The 14,755-nt window shown below is 51.5% G+C and overlaps 1 protein-coding gene across 4 annotated transcripts in view; it reads right to left on the bottom strand.

Moving 5' to 3' along the window:
* Nucleotides 1–14,755, bottom strand: part of CD99L2 (CD99 molecule like 2) — a 103,678-nt gene that overhangs the window by 2,504 nt on the left and 86,419 nt on the right. For all 4 annotated transcript variants that reach the window (XM_057717504.1, XM_057717503.1, XM_057717501.1 and 1 more), the window contains 3 exons: nt 6,510–6,548; nt 5,879–5,998; nt 715–780 (listed from right to left, as the gene is read on the bottom strand). In XM_057717504.1, the coding sequence (XP_057573487.1) occupies nt 715–780; nt 5,879–5,998; nt 6,510–6,548 (225 nt within the window). The remainder of the gene's footprint in view (nt 1–714; nt 781–5,878; nt 5,999–6,509; nt 6,549–14,755) is intronic.

Genomic DNA, 14,755 nt, shown 5'->3' with positions numbered 1-14,755 from the left:
GAGACGCCCGTCAGGACGGAGTCCCGCCCACCACACACGAAGACACAGAGAGACAGTCACATCCTTCCCCGGGCCGTCCCTCCTGCCGCCTGGCCGCTGCCTTAGCGCCCAGCCCCGCGAAGGCGCCTGGGTTCCCATCTCTGGCGCCCACCCGGGCCTGGAAGCCCCTCCCCGGCCTCAGCTGACGACAACCGGCCTGCTCTCCCTCTTCGTGAAGCCTTTCCTGACCACCTGGTCGGCATTCTGGGGCCACCCCCAGCAAGTGCCTCATGACCACAGAACGGGCCGGTGGAGGCGGGGCGGGCAGGGCCACGGGCTCCCATCGGAGGGGCTGTGTTTTTACCTAGTTTCCTCTTGCCTTTGGCAATTTTCAAATGGAAAGGGCCTGGGTCTAGGTCTAAAAGATTCCCCACAGCTTCTGTCGGCATGTGTCTGGAGCGAGTCTCCTTCCGCTGACGGGGACCAGAGGCTGAGCCCCTGCAGCGTGCAGACGGCCCTGGCTGTGGTCCCCGCGTCCCTGGTGTCAGGAAGCTGGAGTCTGGCTGGTCAGGGCAGAGTGCCGGGACCCCTGGCTCCTGCAGTCCACTGTTCTGGCTGGAAGTTCTAGAAATGGACACCTCTGAGCGTCCCTGCTTTCCTGGCACAGTTCTGCTCAGTGCTGGGCCCACCCGCTAGGAGGCCTTCAGCGAGGGACAGTGACCGGGAAGTCCTCACCTTGGGGCTCCTCGCACACGACGGCCTCCAGGTTCTCCCCCTTCACGTAGTCCGCGTTGAGACCCTCTGCAAAAGGCAAAGGGCAGAGTTAGAGACTGACGCACAACCAAAGGGCCGCAGCCACGATGGAGAACTCCTGACCAAGCCCTCCGTTATGCAAAAAAGCCCAACCCCCTTAATGAACTCAGACCCCCGAACCCTAGGCCACCCGAACATCCTCGTCCCCTTATCTGGGCGGAGAGTGGCTGCGAACATGCTGCCCTGCCCAGGAGTTCTCATCCTCCTCCTCACAGAGGACGTGCGGCAAAGGCCCCGACACCCCATCCCCCTCGGGCAGGTGCCACCACATTGTGAGACCATGGGCCACACAGCAGCTCCGCCCAGCAGAGGGGGCACCTGATGGCAGGACTCGGCGCCACCCCTGGGTCCATGTGCTGCTGGCCCAGGGGCCAGGAGGGCAGAGGGGGAGCCAAGCGCCACGTGAGGGACCGATGGAGGTGGGGCGGGGTGGGGCAGATGGCTGGACGGGCTCCTGCAGGCAGCGGGCAGAGGTCTGGCCCTGCCCCAGCGTGGAGGGCCCAGGGCCCCTGACAGCTGCTCTGCTCTGGTGAGTTATTTGGGCTTCCTCCCCACCTGCGTCCAAGAGGGACCTGGAGACTCTGCAAAGCATCCCCTGCAGGCCAGCACTCAGGCCGCTGCCCCTGCTGCTGCTTAGGGAGGCTCAAGAGTCCGTGTCTTATCCCTGGATAAGCTGGGGACCAGAAACCTCATCAGAGCTCTGGGCCTGTGGGAAAATCAGGCCACAGTTCCAATCAGTCCACTGACTGAGCAGGCACCAGTGCAAGTCACCCCGCCATCCCAGGCTGCATTCAGGCTCCTCACACACAGAGGGACGCCTGCCTGCCCTGGTGCTTTCTGCGCTCCAGGTGGACACCAGATGGGCCCAGGAAAAATGCGGGTGTTGCTTGTTAGCAGGACGGGTGAAGGAGCCCGTGGAAGCTGCTCCCAGTGGGTGCGCAGGGGCCAGGAGGTGTGCCCTGATCCTCCTGATCTCTGCCAAGCTGGCATGGGCCCGCGGGTAGCCCTCTGGTTGCTCCTCAGGGATGATGGACAGGACCTCCACCCCAGCCCCAGCATCCCTGAAATGCAGCCACACGCAACCTCCCACGTGTATCAGGGAAAACTAAAGATGGTTGTGGTTGTAGCCAAGTTGGTGAGTGCCAGGGAAGGAGACAGGGTGGCGAGTGGCGACACGGAATGAGAGCAGCAGGGAGGGCAGGGGAGGGGAGGATGATGAAGTGTAGAGGCCAAAGCAGAAGAGGAAAATGAGTAAGTCAAAGCACGTTGTTACCTTGACCTTCTGCTGCATCTGAAGGCAAGACACAAAGCTTAGGACCCTGGAGCAAGAACTCAGCCCCCGGCAACAAGCCACATGGGCTTTCCGCATGACACGCTGACCCTTGGCACTGAGGGCAGAGACAGGGGAAGCAGAGGGTCCCCAAGGCCGGGACCCCTTTGGTGGCAGCAGAGACCGCAAGCCCCTGAGCACCACGTTGGGTCAGGCCCTCTTAGCAGTCACATGCTGCCCCTGGGGCATCCCTGTGCGCTGGGTGCTGAGCGGCTTCTGCTCTGCCTTCCCCACCTTTGCACAATGGTTTCTGCTCTGCACTCCCTGATTTACTTCCCTGAAGGGGTGGAAGAGGCCACTCTGCCAGAGGCTTAACAGAAAGGGTGGGATGGGAAGCCCTGTCCCCCAGCTTCTCAGGGGCTTAGCCACCCCCGCAGACATCCATGGAGCTCCTCCTGATGTCAGCCTGGCACAGGCGCCAGGGACACATCAGTGGATGAAACACGCAGCTGACAGTTCAGAGAGTGATGGGGCGGGCGGTGGCAGTCACAGACCAACAAGCCCCATCCCGCCCCATGGGCTGCACAGGAGGTCGGCAGGGGGAGCTGTGGCGGCGTGCAAGACATGCATCTGGCCCACAGGCTGGGAGGGCAGGAAGGCTTTCCGAGAGGGTATCCCAGCCATAAAAGAAGAGGGCTTCTAGGGGAGGAAAGGGGATGCACACAGGGAAGTCAGGGCAGCTGTGGAGAAAGGTTTCTGGGGACAGGGGACAGGGGCTGTGGGTGGGGAGGAGAAGGGATGTGGCTGGAGCCAAACCATGAAGGACTTTGAACGTCAATCTCAGGGGCTAGGCCAGGAGGGCGGTATGGAACACGGGAGGTCCAGGCAGAGCCGTCCCTGTGCATTTGAAACAGGTCCTGCTGGGTGCTCAGAGCAGGGAGAAGTGTGGGGCAGACCGGGGCAGGCGGGGGGTGTGGCGGGTGGTGGGGCGGTGGTGGTGGTACGGGGTGGCTGATGGAACCATCCTGATGGAGGACAAGGAGACTTGGTCCTGGACAGGCAGGACTGGGGCAGTGGCAGTGGAGAGGAGCGGCAAAGAGCAGAGCTATGCAAGAGCCCCAGGAACGGGGACCCCACTGATGTCACATGGGGGGGACGGGAAGACCCTAGAGGGCTGGCGGGATTCATAAGGGGAGGCCATGGACACAGGAGCAGATTCAACTTACACGCTTGGAAGAAAATGTTGGTAGCACAGGGGTTGGACACAGAAGCAAGGGGGGGGTGCTTTTTCAAATGTGGGGGATGTGCTGCCCTCGGCTCCCTCCTAAGGAAACGGGGTGATGACGTTTCTCGCAGGAGTGCCCAGCTGAGGGGCTCAGGACAGTGTGGTTTCAGCAATGACAATGACATCACTGACAGACTAAGGGGCAAGGATGGGGGGGGCCCACCTTCAGACAGACTGGGGGGCTGGGAGAGGCCCTCGGGTTCCGTGAGCTTCCTGGCCACCCCGTCAGCCCTGCAAGCACGCCGGCCCCCTGGTCTGGGCCCCTCAGTGCCCGGCCCAGCAACACCCTCACCTCCAGGCCGCCCCCCAGACAAGGGAGGTCACATCCACGTCCTCCAGCCTTGCTGCCACAGACCTTTCTGCTATCAGCCACACCCCTTATTTTTGGTTTATTCTTTCCCAAACACCATACAAATCCCTCAACTCTATGTGCCAAGGCCTTCACGGTCTCATAGTTTATTGGGTTTTGCCTGCTAATCCAATTTGCAAAACCTCACACCTGTTTGTTTTCGGAAACAAGTGTGAAAATACTGTGCTTGCACCTGAGTGCCCCTGCAGGGACAGGCAGACACAATCCAGACACCTATCCTTTGGTTTGGAAATCAACCTCTTTCCCCCTCCCTGTTCCTACCTACTGGCACCCCTTCCCTTCTGGATTCGTCACTTCCCATCTGGAGTGAGTTCCTTCAACAATCCCCTCCACCTCTGTCTCCCCAGCTATAAAATGAGGGTGCCTGTCATGGCTGCCCCATCGGGCTGTGGGGGCACTCAGGGCGGTGACCCACATTCAGTGCTGGGCAGTGCCAGGCGCTGGCGAGCATGGAGCGCCTGGGAAGCCGTTCTCACTATAACTTTAGGCCCAGCCTTAACTTTCTCTTTTACCCAACATGCATTGCACGCATCTTACTGTTAGGGTTACAATGCTGAACTGGGGTGAATGGTGGCCCCCAAAGGCTATGTTCATGTCCTCACCCTGGAGCCTGTGGATGTGACCTATTTTGACAAAGGGTCTTTGCAGATGGGACAAAGTTACGGATCTCAAGATGGGAGCATCCTGGATTTAGGGCAGGGCCTACATCCAATGACAAGTACCCTTTTAAGAGACAGAAGATGACACAGACACAGAGGAAAAGGCCACCTGAAGACAGAGGCAGACACTGAAGTGATGCAGCCATAAGCCAAGGGACGCTTGAGGCCACCAAAAGGTTGAAGAGGAAGGAAGGATCCTCCCCTAGAGCCTCCAGAAGGAACCAGCGAGGCTGCCACCTTTATCTTGGACTCTGGCCTCCAGAAGCGTGAGAGAACAGATTTGTTGTTTTAAGCCGTTCAGTTTCTTTGCTATTGACCTGGGATAAATGATAGCTCTAAGGCTAACCCTGCCTCCAGCTCTGTACTACTTCTGACTCTTCCTGTTCACACCACTCTACAGCCAAGCTTCTGAAGCTACAACAGCTGGACAGGAACTCAAGCAGGGCAGCCATTAACAGCTGTGCAGGTTGTGCACTGAGATGTGAACACTGTCCCTGAAGCACTGTTGTGCACAGAGTGCAGAGGTATACGTGGCGACCCTGGTCACGAACACCGTAAAAGAGGAAAAGCACCAAACATGATGGCCAGAGGGAAAAACTAGCAATACCCACACGCAAAGCATTCTGGGACTCAAGTCAGTTTCCTGGGAAGCTCAGGTCTAGGCTAGAATTAAGGGCAGAGGCCCAGAGCAAGGGAAGGGGAAGCCTCACAGGGGATGGTCCTGAACTGTAGGAAAGAGGAAAACTATGGCTGAGTCAGCTTCTCTGACTTGAATTAAAAATGGCCCTTCTTCACCCAGAGATGCTCCCAGCAAACAGCGACACATCAACCCTGTGCTGATAAAACCACTGAGTGTGGTCTTGTTCACCCTCAACGGCATCTCCACAGGGCTCCCCGACACGGGGCACTTGCGGGTGGGTTTCTCAGACAGATTCCATCTGTAACTATTCAGTTTACACACCACGTACAGCTACAGCCTAAAGTGAAAGCCACCTATGTTACAAAGCTGGTATGTAAAGGCAGGGGGACCACACTCTCTCCTTCCTCTTGCATTCCTGTTCCCTTAAAAACATTCATGATTCCATATATTGGAAGATTCTCTGGATCATGGGGGAGGAAAGGGGGCACCCAGGCAGCAGGCAGAGGCTCCTTGAGATCTGAGAGGGAGGGAAGGGCTGCCAGGGCCTCTCCTGTTCTATGAGAAGCCCAGTGGTCACCCTTGGAAGATCAAGGTCATTGGGCCCAGACCAATCCTCTCTTTCAGGCTGGTTTACACTTCAGTTCATACTAGGTCTGTCCCCAAGGGTTTTAAAAAGCTCAGCCCCACCTCCACCTCACCCCGAAGAGCTCTGCTGGGGAGGTGTCTCGGGCAGGCTGTGGAAGGTTCCTGATCTTAACTTGCTTGGGGTTCTTCCCCTTACCCTCCAAAGCCCTGGCCCCTCTGTTCACAGGCAGCAGTGGGAGGGCACAGCCACAGGTGGCCGCAGGGCAGGTCCACTTACGCTGAATGCTGAAGCAGAACTTCTTCTGCTGGTAGGAGATGTAGCTGGAGACGGCGCCGATCAGGGCCATGGCCAGAGCACTGGCCACGCCGGCGATGGTGCCGGTCTCTGCCGACATTCCTGGGCAAAGAAGGGGGAGGAGTGGAGAGACGTGGGGTCAAGCCCACAGCACCACGGGGATCGGCTCAGGTACCTGGTTCTCCTCTAGCCACCGAGCTAAGCTTGTTCTAGTGCCCGTGACCCCCAAGCCTGTGTGAGGGGGCTACGCCAGTTACACCGAAAGGCGTAAAACGGCACAGTGTCCCCATGGATCTCCCAAGTGCTGCTCGTTTTCTGTAAGGATTTCCACTTTGAGCAGCTTGAAAGGTGGCCGTGGAAGTGGTGCAGCCCCCCTAACTGAGGCCCAGACAGGCCAGCAGGCCACCCATGCGGCCACTTCCCCAGGCTCCAGAGATTCACACTTAATTCCTTTAAACGGCTGCACCCCTCTGCTGGTGGCCTCACGGTTCTCTACCAGAAACCATCACGGGAGGGTTGGGAAGGCCAGCTCTGAGACGAAAGCGGGCCAGCACTGTCTCCTTGTGGTTTCCAGCAGAAACCTCGGGACTCAAACCTCGGGACTCAAACTCACCAGATTCTGAGTCGTCCCCGCTGCCATACGGGCCATCACCTGCAGAAAGGACAAACGCAGTCAGTGACCACCAGCTCCGGGTCAGGAGGGATAGCCCCTTCCCGACTCACTGAGCCTTCTGAGTCCACCTCGACCCCAGGCCCCCACCAGCACGCCCTGACGGCAGCCTTATGCCTGTCACCTGCCAAGGCCCAGGCGGGACTTTTAATTTTTGAAATGACAGCGACTGTGTACCGAGAATATGTTCTATCCTGGCTCTTCACACGCAGCACTCAGTCGAATCTCTCTGCCATCCTCTTGGGCAGGTACCCCCCGCGACCATCCCCAACAACAGCGCAGGGAGTGGAGGCGTGCAGGTGCGGGACTGGCCGGCAGGTGGCAGAGCTGAGCCCACGCCAGGCAGTGTGGGTCCCATGCATCTAGTGCCTCCTGTACAATATATTTATTGTTTACCTAATTATAGAAACACGGTTATGTGAAACTTTGTTTTAAAAAAGGACGAAAGACGAACATAAAAATAATTCATCACCCTACTACCCGAAGAGATTTTACGGTTCATAACTCAATTTCCTTTCCTCCTGTGCTTAGCACTTTACATGCTTTTCTTCAAACCCAGCTGCTTCTGCTCACGTAACTTAGGCACACACACAGTGCCCTTACGACATGCCACAGGATTAAGCGATAACCAGGAGCTTCAAAGCCATCCACTTCTCGCTGGGCATATAGTTTGAGTTGTTGCGGGAATATAAACCAATGCAGGCTGACAATCCCCTATCTAGGATTTTGAAATTCAAAAGGCTCTGAAATATCACAGAGATGGAGAACAGATTAGTGGTTGACAGGGGTTAGGGAGGCTGAAGAGGGAGGGGGAGTTGGCTGTGATTAAAAAAGGAAAACAGGAAGGATCCTTGTGGTGAACTAAACGCACACCCCCTCACGCACGCACCCCCCCCAGACACACCCCTCACACATACACGCACCCTCCCCCACACAGCTCCTTGACAAGCAACCGTGCCCTTTAGGACATGCGTTAGCCTTGAGCACTTCCTGCAAGGCGCCCTCTTCTTCTCAGGACATAAAGCTCATTAATGGAGGGAGACTGTGTTCCCAGAGCCCAGGGTTCTTGGGAGAAACCGCTCTCGGATGCCGGAGGCAATGACCTCTGACATTTCCTTCACCAACCAGAGTCTGGGGGGCTGTAGGTCCACGAATTGTAACACGTGTACCCCCTCTGGTGGGGGATGTTGCTAACGGGGAGGCTGTGGGTGTCGGGGAGAGGGGAGGTGTATGGGAACTCTCTGTACAATGTGCTCAATTTTGCTGCGAACCTAAAATTGCTCCAAAAAATAAAGTCTATTTTTTTTAAAATAAGAGTCTTGGGGGAGAAAATGAGGTTTGCTCTGTTCCCACCTGGGGCTGAATCCTTAGGTTAAATGCATTTTATAGACATCCACAATTGCAAATGAATGGTTATTTACAAAACAAGGAGCACTGGCATTTTCAAAAACGCAGTCACTGCTGTTGTAGAACGCAGAGAGGAGGACATGAGTCACCCTGTGAGGACTCGGAGTCTGGCTGTGCTGCCCCATCACTGGTCCCTTCCGCTGTGCTGGAGGTGGCCATCGTCAAGGGTAGCGGCGAGCCCCCTCACAGGCGTCCTCTGCTGACGTGTTCATGTCACCAGATCTCCAGACAGGAATGAGCAACTCAACCCACTCTTTCTTTCTCCTCGAGCTGGAATGGAGCTGTGTTCCCAAGTCATGAGGATTCACGACACTTGAACCTCACAGTCTGTATGGCCACGAGCTATGAGGGTGTTAAATTAAATGTCAACAGGAGGGCCCCCTGCCTACCCTGCCTCCAGGGGCATCGGGGGGGGGGAAGGTCTGGCTCCCCCCAGCTGTCAAAAAGATTCACATGCTCCATTCTTCAGTCTCTAGGAATTCAAACAAATGGTACTCCCTCCTCAGAAAAAAAAAAAAAAGTGAGCCCATCCTGTGACTCATTGTTCAGATGGGCACGTGGGCTGAGGTTCTATGAGGTTAAAGAACAAGTGGAAAATAAAACCCCAGTCATTCTACATCCTTCCATCCCTTCCAGATGCAGGAACCTGAAGTGAAGTCGGCCAAATCAACACCACCCATGGAAGTAAGTTTCCAATAAATATAAAATGGATGAAGCCATAAAAGCACTACAAGAAAATGTAGGACAACTTTTATACTGTCTTAGGGTAACGAATAACTTTCTAAACCTGGCCTCAAGCCAGGAGCCTGAAATGGAAAAGATTATATCAGAAGCCCAAGAAACAAAAGGGAAAAATGGATAAATTGAACTTTGTCAAAATTAAAAACCTTTGTGCTTCATAGGACACCATGAAGAAAGTGGAAAGACAACCCACAGAACGGAAGAAAACACTGGCAAATTCTATATCTGATAAGGCATGAGTACTGAGAATAAGGAACTTCTACAACTCAATAAAAAGGCAATTAATTCGATTTTTAAATGGACAAAGGATATGAAGACATTTCTCCAGAGACATATACAAATGGCCAATAAGCACGTGAAAAGAGCTCACCATCATTAATCACCAGGGAAATGCACATCAAATCCACAATGAGGTACTACTTCACACGTGTTAGGATGGCTAGACTCTCCAGAAAAGGTAAATAAGCGTTAGTGAGGATGTGAAGAAACTGAATCTTTCAGACAGTGCTGATGGGAATGTAAAATGGCACAGCTGCTATGGAAAACAGGTTGCTGGTTCCTCCCAAAGGTAAACACACAGAGTTACAAGACTGAACAATTCCACTTCTAAATATATTATATATACCCAAGAGAACTGAAAACATGACCGCACAAAAACTGGTACGCTGATTTCATTGCCGCATTAGTTGTAAAAGCCAAAAAGTGAAAACAACCCAAAGGTTCATCGATTGATGCGTGGGTAAATAAAATGTTTTCGGAAGGTATGAAAAGAGATGAATAATCCCTAATGTAAAAGAAGCCCCTACACATAAATGAGTAGAAAACGGGGCAACAGGTATGGATAGGCAGTTCACAGAATATAGTGAGGGTCTAATAAGACACAGGTGAAAACTGTTTCATCTCTTGGATGCAAAGAAATGGAAAATTTAAACAGGATAACATTTTGTACAGATCAAATCTGCAAAGATTACGAAACTAAAATACCCAGTGAAGGTGAGTATATGAGCAAACAGGCAGCTGTTTACTTCCTAGTGGTGGAAATGGCAGCTGGTACATTTGTAATGGAACTCCATGTGGCGGTACACTCGAAGAGTTGCATCTTTAAAAATTTACACCTCCTGTGACCCAGCAGTTCAAGTTCTAGGAATTTATCTGACAGACAATTACGGTTTTGTACCTTGGGCGATGAGGGTGTTCACCACAGCACTGGGTACAGTAGTAAAAAGCTGGAGGAAAAACCCTCTCTGTACAAATGTAGGTCCTGGTTCAATAAGTTACAGTAAAACATAATATTACGCTGTGGTTGACATGATTTTTAGAGGACTCCTTAATGACAGAAAAAGATATTCAGGGTATTATTAAATTAAAAAAAGCTGGTTTTAAAAAGGTAACACGATCCCATTTTTGTAAAAATCAATATTTACAAAGGTATACTTTATGCATAGAAAAAGTACTGTGAGCATATACTCCCGAGTATTACTAGTGATTCTCCCTAGATGGTAAAACAATAAATAAGTATTTTTCATATAATTATTTTAATGTTTACAATATGCAAGCCTCATGCCAATCTATCCGCATCTACTTCCCCACAACTGAAGAAACAGTTCAATGAGGCTATTTCACAGGTCACTAGCAGGATCTTCATTTCATGGACAATATGTTTTGTATCCTTGCCTGCCTTCTGAGTTCACAATTATACATCACAACTACATACCAAGTAGTCTAGAGTCGCCTTCTATTGTACTAGACATTCCCTGGTACAGCATATCTCAGACTGCAATTTGCTTTGAGTATAGACACCTATACATATAGTTACAGAATGCCGGAGCTCTAGGGACCACTGTCACAGCAATAGTGACTGCCATAGCTGTAAGGACTGCCACCAGAGCTCTAGGGACCCCACAGCTATAGCGCCCACCACAGCTATAAGGACTCCTATACCTATAGTGACCACTGTAGCTCCAAGGAACACTGTAGAACAGGAGGCATTACCTCAGTGACGAAGTCATAAACAAGCCCTGTTGTCAACAGAAATGTTACAACCTCAGCATCTCCAGCATCAAAGACAACCACGACACGTGTGGATACATACAGACGTATCAATCTTGAGTCCCAACAGCCGCGCCCCTGGGAGGCAGCAATGCAATGCCCCGATGTGTCCCTCACTGACAACAGTGCAATTCCAGGCTCACAGAAAGTGTCTGACACGTCTGATCTGCCACGGGCACGGAGAGAAACATGACAGTGGTAGATAACATCTAGAACTGCTGAGGGGGATGTTCAAGTGTTTAAGGACTTCTGTAAGTATGCTAGACTTCCAGCAGCCACAGCTAGGAGTTTTAGATATTTTTAAAATTATTTTCATTATTAAAGAAGCGGCAGCAGAAGCGCAAAGTAAAACAACAACAAAACCTGAAAAATGAATAAACAAAGAGGGACAAACACTTGCTTCAAATGACCCATGGTTACTAAGTCAAATCGAACTGAAAAAAGTCAGCCAGAACATGGCTGCCTAGGTTAACCGCTGGGGATGCCATTCCTCACTGTTCCAGAAGGTCTCCAAGGCCCAGATCGCCTCCATCCCCCAACTCAGGGAAGAGAACGGTCACCCTACCCTCCAGACAACATGACAGGTGCCCCAATCCGACACTGAGCCCTACACCCCCGCAACCTATGGCAAGCTCCCGATCACCAGAGGTTATCTCAGAGAAAAGCCCTGTGTTCACGCTGCACTCGTGTGTGTGCACATGCGCACGTGTGCATGTGTGTATGTGCATGTGTGTGTTGGGGGCAGGGGCTCTGAGGGAGCACGTGGGTTTCTTCACATTCTAGAACACTAGAACCAGAGACCTACCTCACACCTGAAACTTCCTACGTCTTCACATCATGAAAGCTGAAAAGAATATGGAAATGGGTCCAAAGAAGTTAGAGAGACATGGAGATGAGAGACCTAGAAAGGGCTGTCTGGGGGCAAGTCCCTAATATTTCAGCTCCCGCTAGAAGGCCCCCACTGAGCTCACTGTGCACACAGCTAGGCAGACCACCTGGGGGACTTGGGGTCACCAAGTAGCCATGGATGTGTGATGGGTTTTAGGCAATATTTCAGGGGTGAGCCCTTCCACTGAAGCTCATTTTCCATGATTATGTTCCCACTGAGGCCCAACTCCCTTTGCATGAGATCAACTTATTGTCTTGTAAGGGAACATGACAGGGCCCAGATACTGTGAGATAGTGACTGTAAAGACAGTAAAAATGGAAGAGGAATGAATTCTTTTTTTAAAAAAATATTTATTTGGTTGCACTGGGTCTTTGTTGCGGCAGGTGGGCTCCTTAGTTGTGGCACGTGAACTCTTAGTTGCAGCATGCGGGATCTAGTTCCCTGACCAGGGATTGAACCCAGGCCCCCTGCATTGAGAGCATGGAGTCTTAACCACTGCACCAACAGGGAAGTCCCTAGAAGAGGAATGATATCTTTAAAGACTCAGCAGGGAAAGTAGATAAACACAACGTAGTATATCCATACAATGGAATATTATTCAGCCTCAGGAGGAAATGCAGTACTGAGCCATGCTATAATGTGGAGGAACCCTGAAAACATGCTAAGTAAAAGAAGCCAAACACAAAAGGGCAAATGCTGTATGATTCCACTTACATGAGGTACCTAAAGTAGTGAAATTCAGAGAGGCAGAAGGTGGACTGGTGGCTATTAGAGACTGTGAGGAGGGGAGAAGGGGGCATAACTGCTTAATGGGGACAGAGTTTCTGTTTGGGAAGGTTCTGGAGAGGGATGCTGGTGATGGTTGTACAGTACTGTGAATGTACTAAATGCCACTGAATTGTACACTTTCAATGATTAGAATGGTAAATGTTATGTATATCTTATTACCAAAAAAAAAAACCAAAAAACCTCCCTAAGGAAGCCTGGGGGCCTGGAAGACTCCAGAAGACTGGAGGTTCTAGGTGGGGAGCAAGCAGAGGCCTCAGCAAAGCTTCCCATGCGTAGCATTAGAAGAGAAACAAATGGAATGAAAATTCAAAGGCACCTGCGAGGTAAGAGGGGCAAGCAGAGGAAGCTGTCTGTGCAAAGCCCTGGAAGGCAATCAAAGACCGAGGCTCCCGCACTTGCTCCTGGGCACCAGAAGGCTGCACCTGGAGGGAAAGAGCACTGGAAGCTGCAGTCAGTTAACTGAGCACAGACAAACACAGCTTCTCATTTAAGCCTGGGAAGTAAAGGTGGCGGATTCCTGCTTCACAAATGGGGACACCTTCAGACAGCTGGCATGGGGGACCCCCATGCACCTGGAGGAGAATGTATGTATCTCTTTAGAGGTATGGGTTTTGATTCTTGCTTCCAGTTTTAAGAAGTACATGCTTTTGGCCTTAAAAATTACCATCTGGGAGTAAAAAGGGTGCTTGACTTGGTTCTAATATGAAATTTACTTTTCTGACTAAAAAAAATGATGCCCTATTTTCTGCTAATGACATCCCTGCTCCCCTCCACGTTCTTTCCCAACTGAGGACAGACACCAGGAGCCAGAGGAAGATCAGGTAAGACATTCGCTTTATGAATGGGGCTTCCGAGTACTTCTCCTCTCCCCCCGCCCCCTCACAAAACCACCCTGGGGGAAAGCTGGGTTTACAGATCAGACTTACAGAGTTCACCTCCCGTAAGAGTGCGCACTTACCCACCAGTTACAAGACGGGCACAGCCTCCCACATCTCCCCCTTTGGGGTCCAAAAGGAAGCATTTCATGTCACGATGCCATCAGTAATGTGGCCCAGAGGGTTGTCAGCCTACTCGACCAAATGTGTCACTCTTCATGGGGAAGCGTGGGCAGGAGGGTGAAGATCAAAGCCAAGTGTTTGGTCCGTCCCGGTCCCCTTCATTTCAGGAAACTTTTATTGAGGGTGTCAGGGAAATACAAGGAAAAAGGTACCTGCCTTCAGGAAGCTCAATCTGGCAGGAGTGAAAAAGCTACACGTGACCTGGTGTGACAGTATGATAGGGGCTATGCAGTACAAGCAGGATGACAGAAGTTCTATGAGAATCAAAGGCAAGAGATGGCCACTGTGCTGCAGGGCCACAGAGGGGAGGAGCCTCCAGAGAGGAGGGGATCTTTGAGGTGTCTCTTAAGGGATCAGTAGCTTAGCACTTGCTGGACATGAGTGGGGATTCATGTGGTGGAAGAAAGCCATTTTAGACAGAGGAACAGCATGTGAAGGCACAAAGATAGGCACAGACCAGCTCGTTCACATGTTTGGAGACAAAATGTAGTTGATGGTCTAGGGCAGAAAGATATGTCAGCAGGATAAGGGGCTTGAACTTATCTTGTAGGCATTGGGGAGCCATTAAAGAGACTTGTTGTTTTGGCTTCTTAAAAAATTTCTCGTGGGCTTCCCTGGTGGCACAGTGGTTAAGAATCCACCTGCCAATGCAGGGGACATGGGTTCGAACCCTGGTCCAGAAAGATCCCACATGCCATGGAACAACTAAGCCCATGTGCCACAACTACTGAGCCTGCGCTCCAGAGCCCAAGGGCCACAACTATGGAAGCCCACGTGCCCAGAGCCCGTGCTCCACAACAAGAGAAACCACGGCAATGAGAAGCCCGTGCACCGCAATGAAGAGTAGCCCCTGCTCTCTGCAACTAGAGAAAGCCCGCAGGCAGCAACAAAGACCCAATGCAACCAATAATAATAATAAGATTTATCACAACAATTAAAAAAAAGTTCAAAGATTCAAGAAAGTTGACAACACTGTACAGTGAACACTCATATACCCACCATCTGGATTCTGTAATTAACATTTTACATTATTTGCTTTATCATACGTCCATACATCCCTTTATCCATCCAATCTTATTTTTCTGATGTATTTCAAAGTAAGTCGCAGACATCTGTGCACTTCACCCATAAACATATTATAACCTGGAGTTCCACATTTGCTTGTTATTCCTTTTTTAAGGTTAAATTTACATATAATAAAATACACATCTTACATGTACCATTTCCTAAGTTTTCTGAAACCTATACCCCCATCG

This window comes from Hippopotamus amphibius, chromosome X, assembly GCF_030028045.1.
Source record: "Hippopotamus amphibius kiboko isolate mHipAmp2 chromosome X, mHipAmp2.hap2, whole genome shotgun sequence".
Classification (NCBI taxonomy): domain Eukaryota; kingdom Metazoa; phylum Chordata; class Mammalia; order Artiodactyla; family Hippopotamidae; genus Hippopotamus; species Hippopotamus amphibius.
The sequence above is the reverse complement of the archived record's forward strand: the minus strand, read 5'-3'. Positions and strand labels throughout refer to the sequence as shown.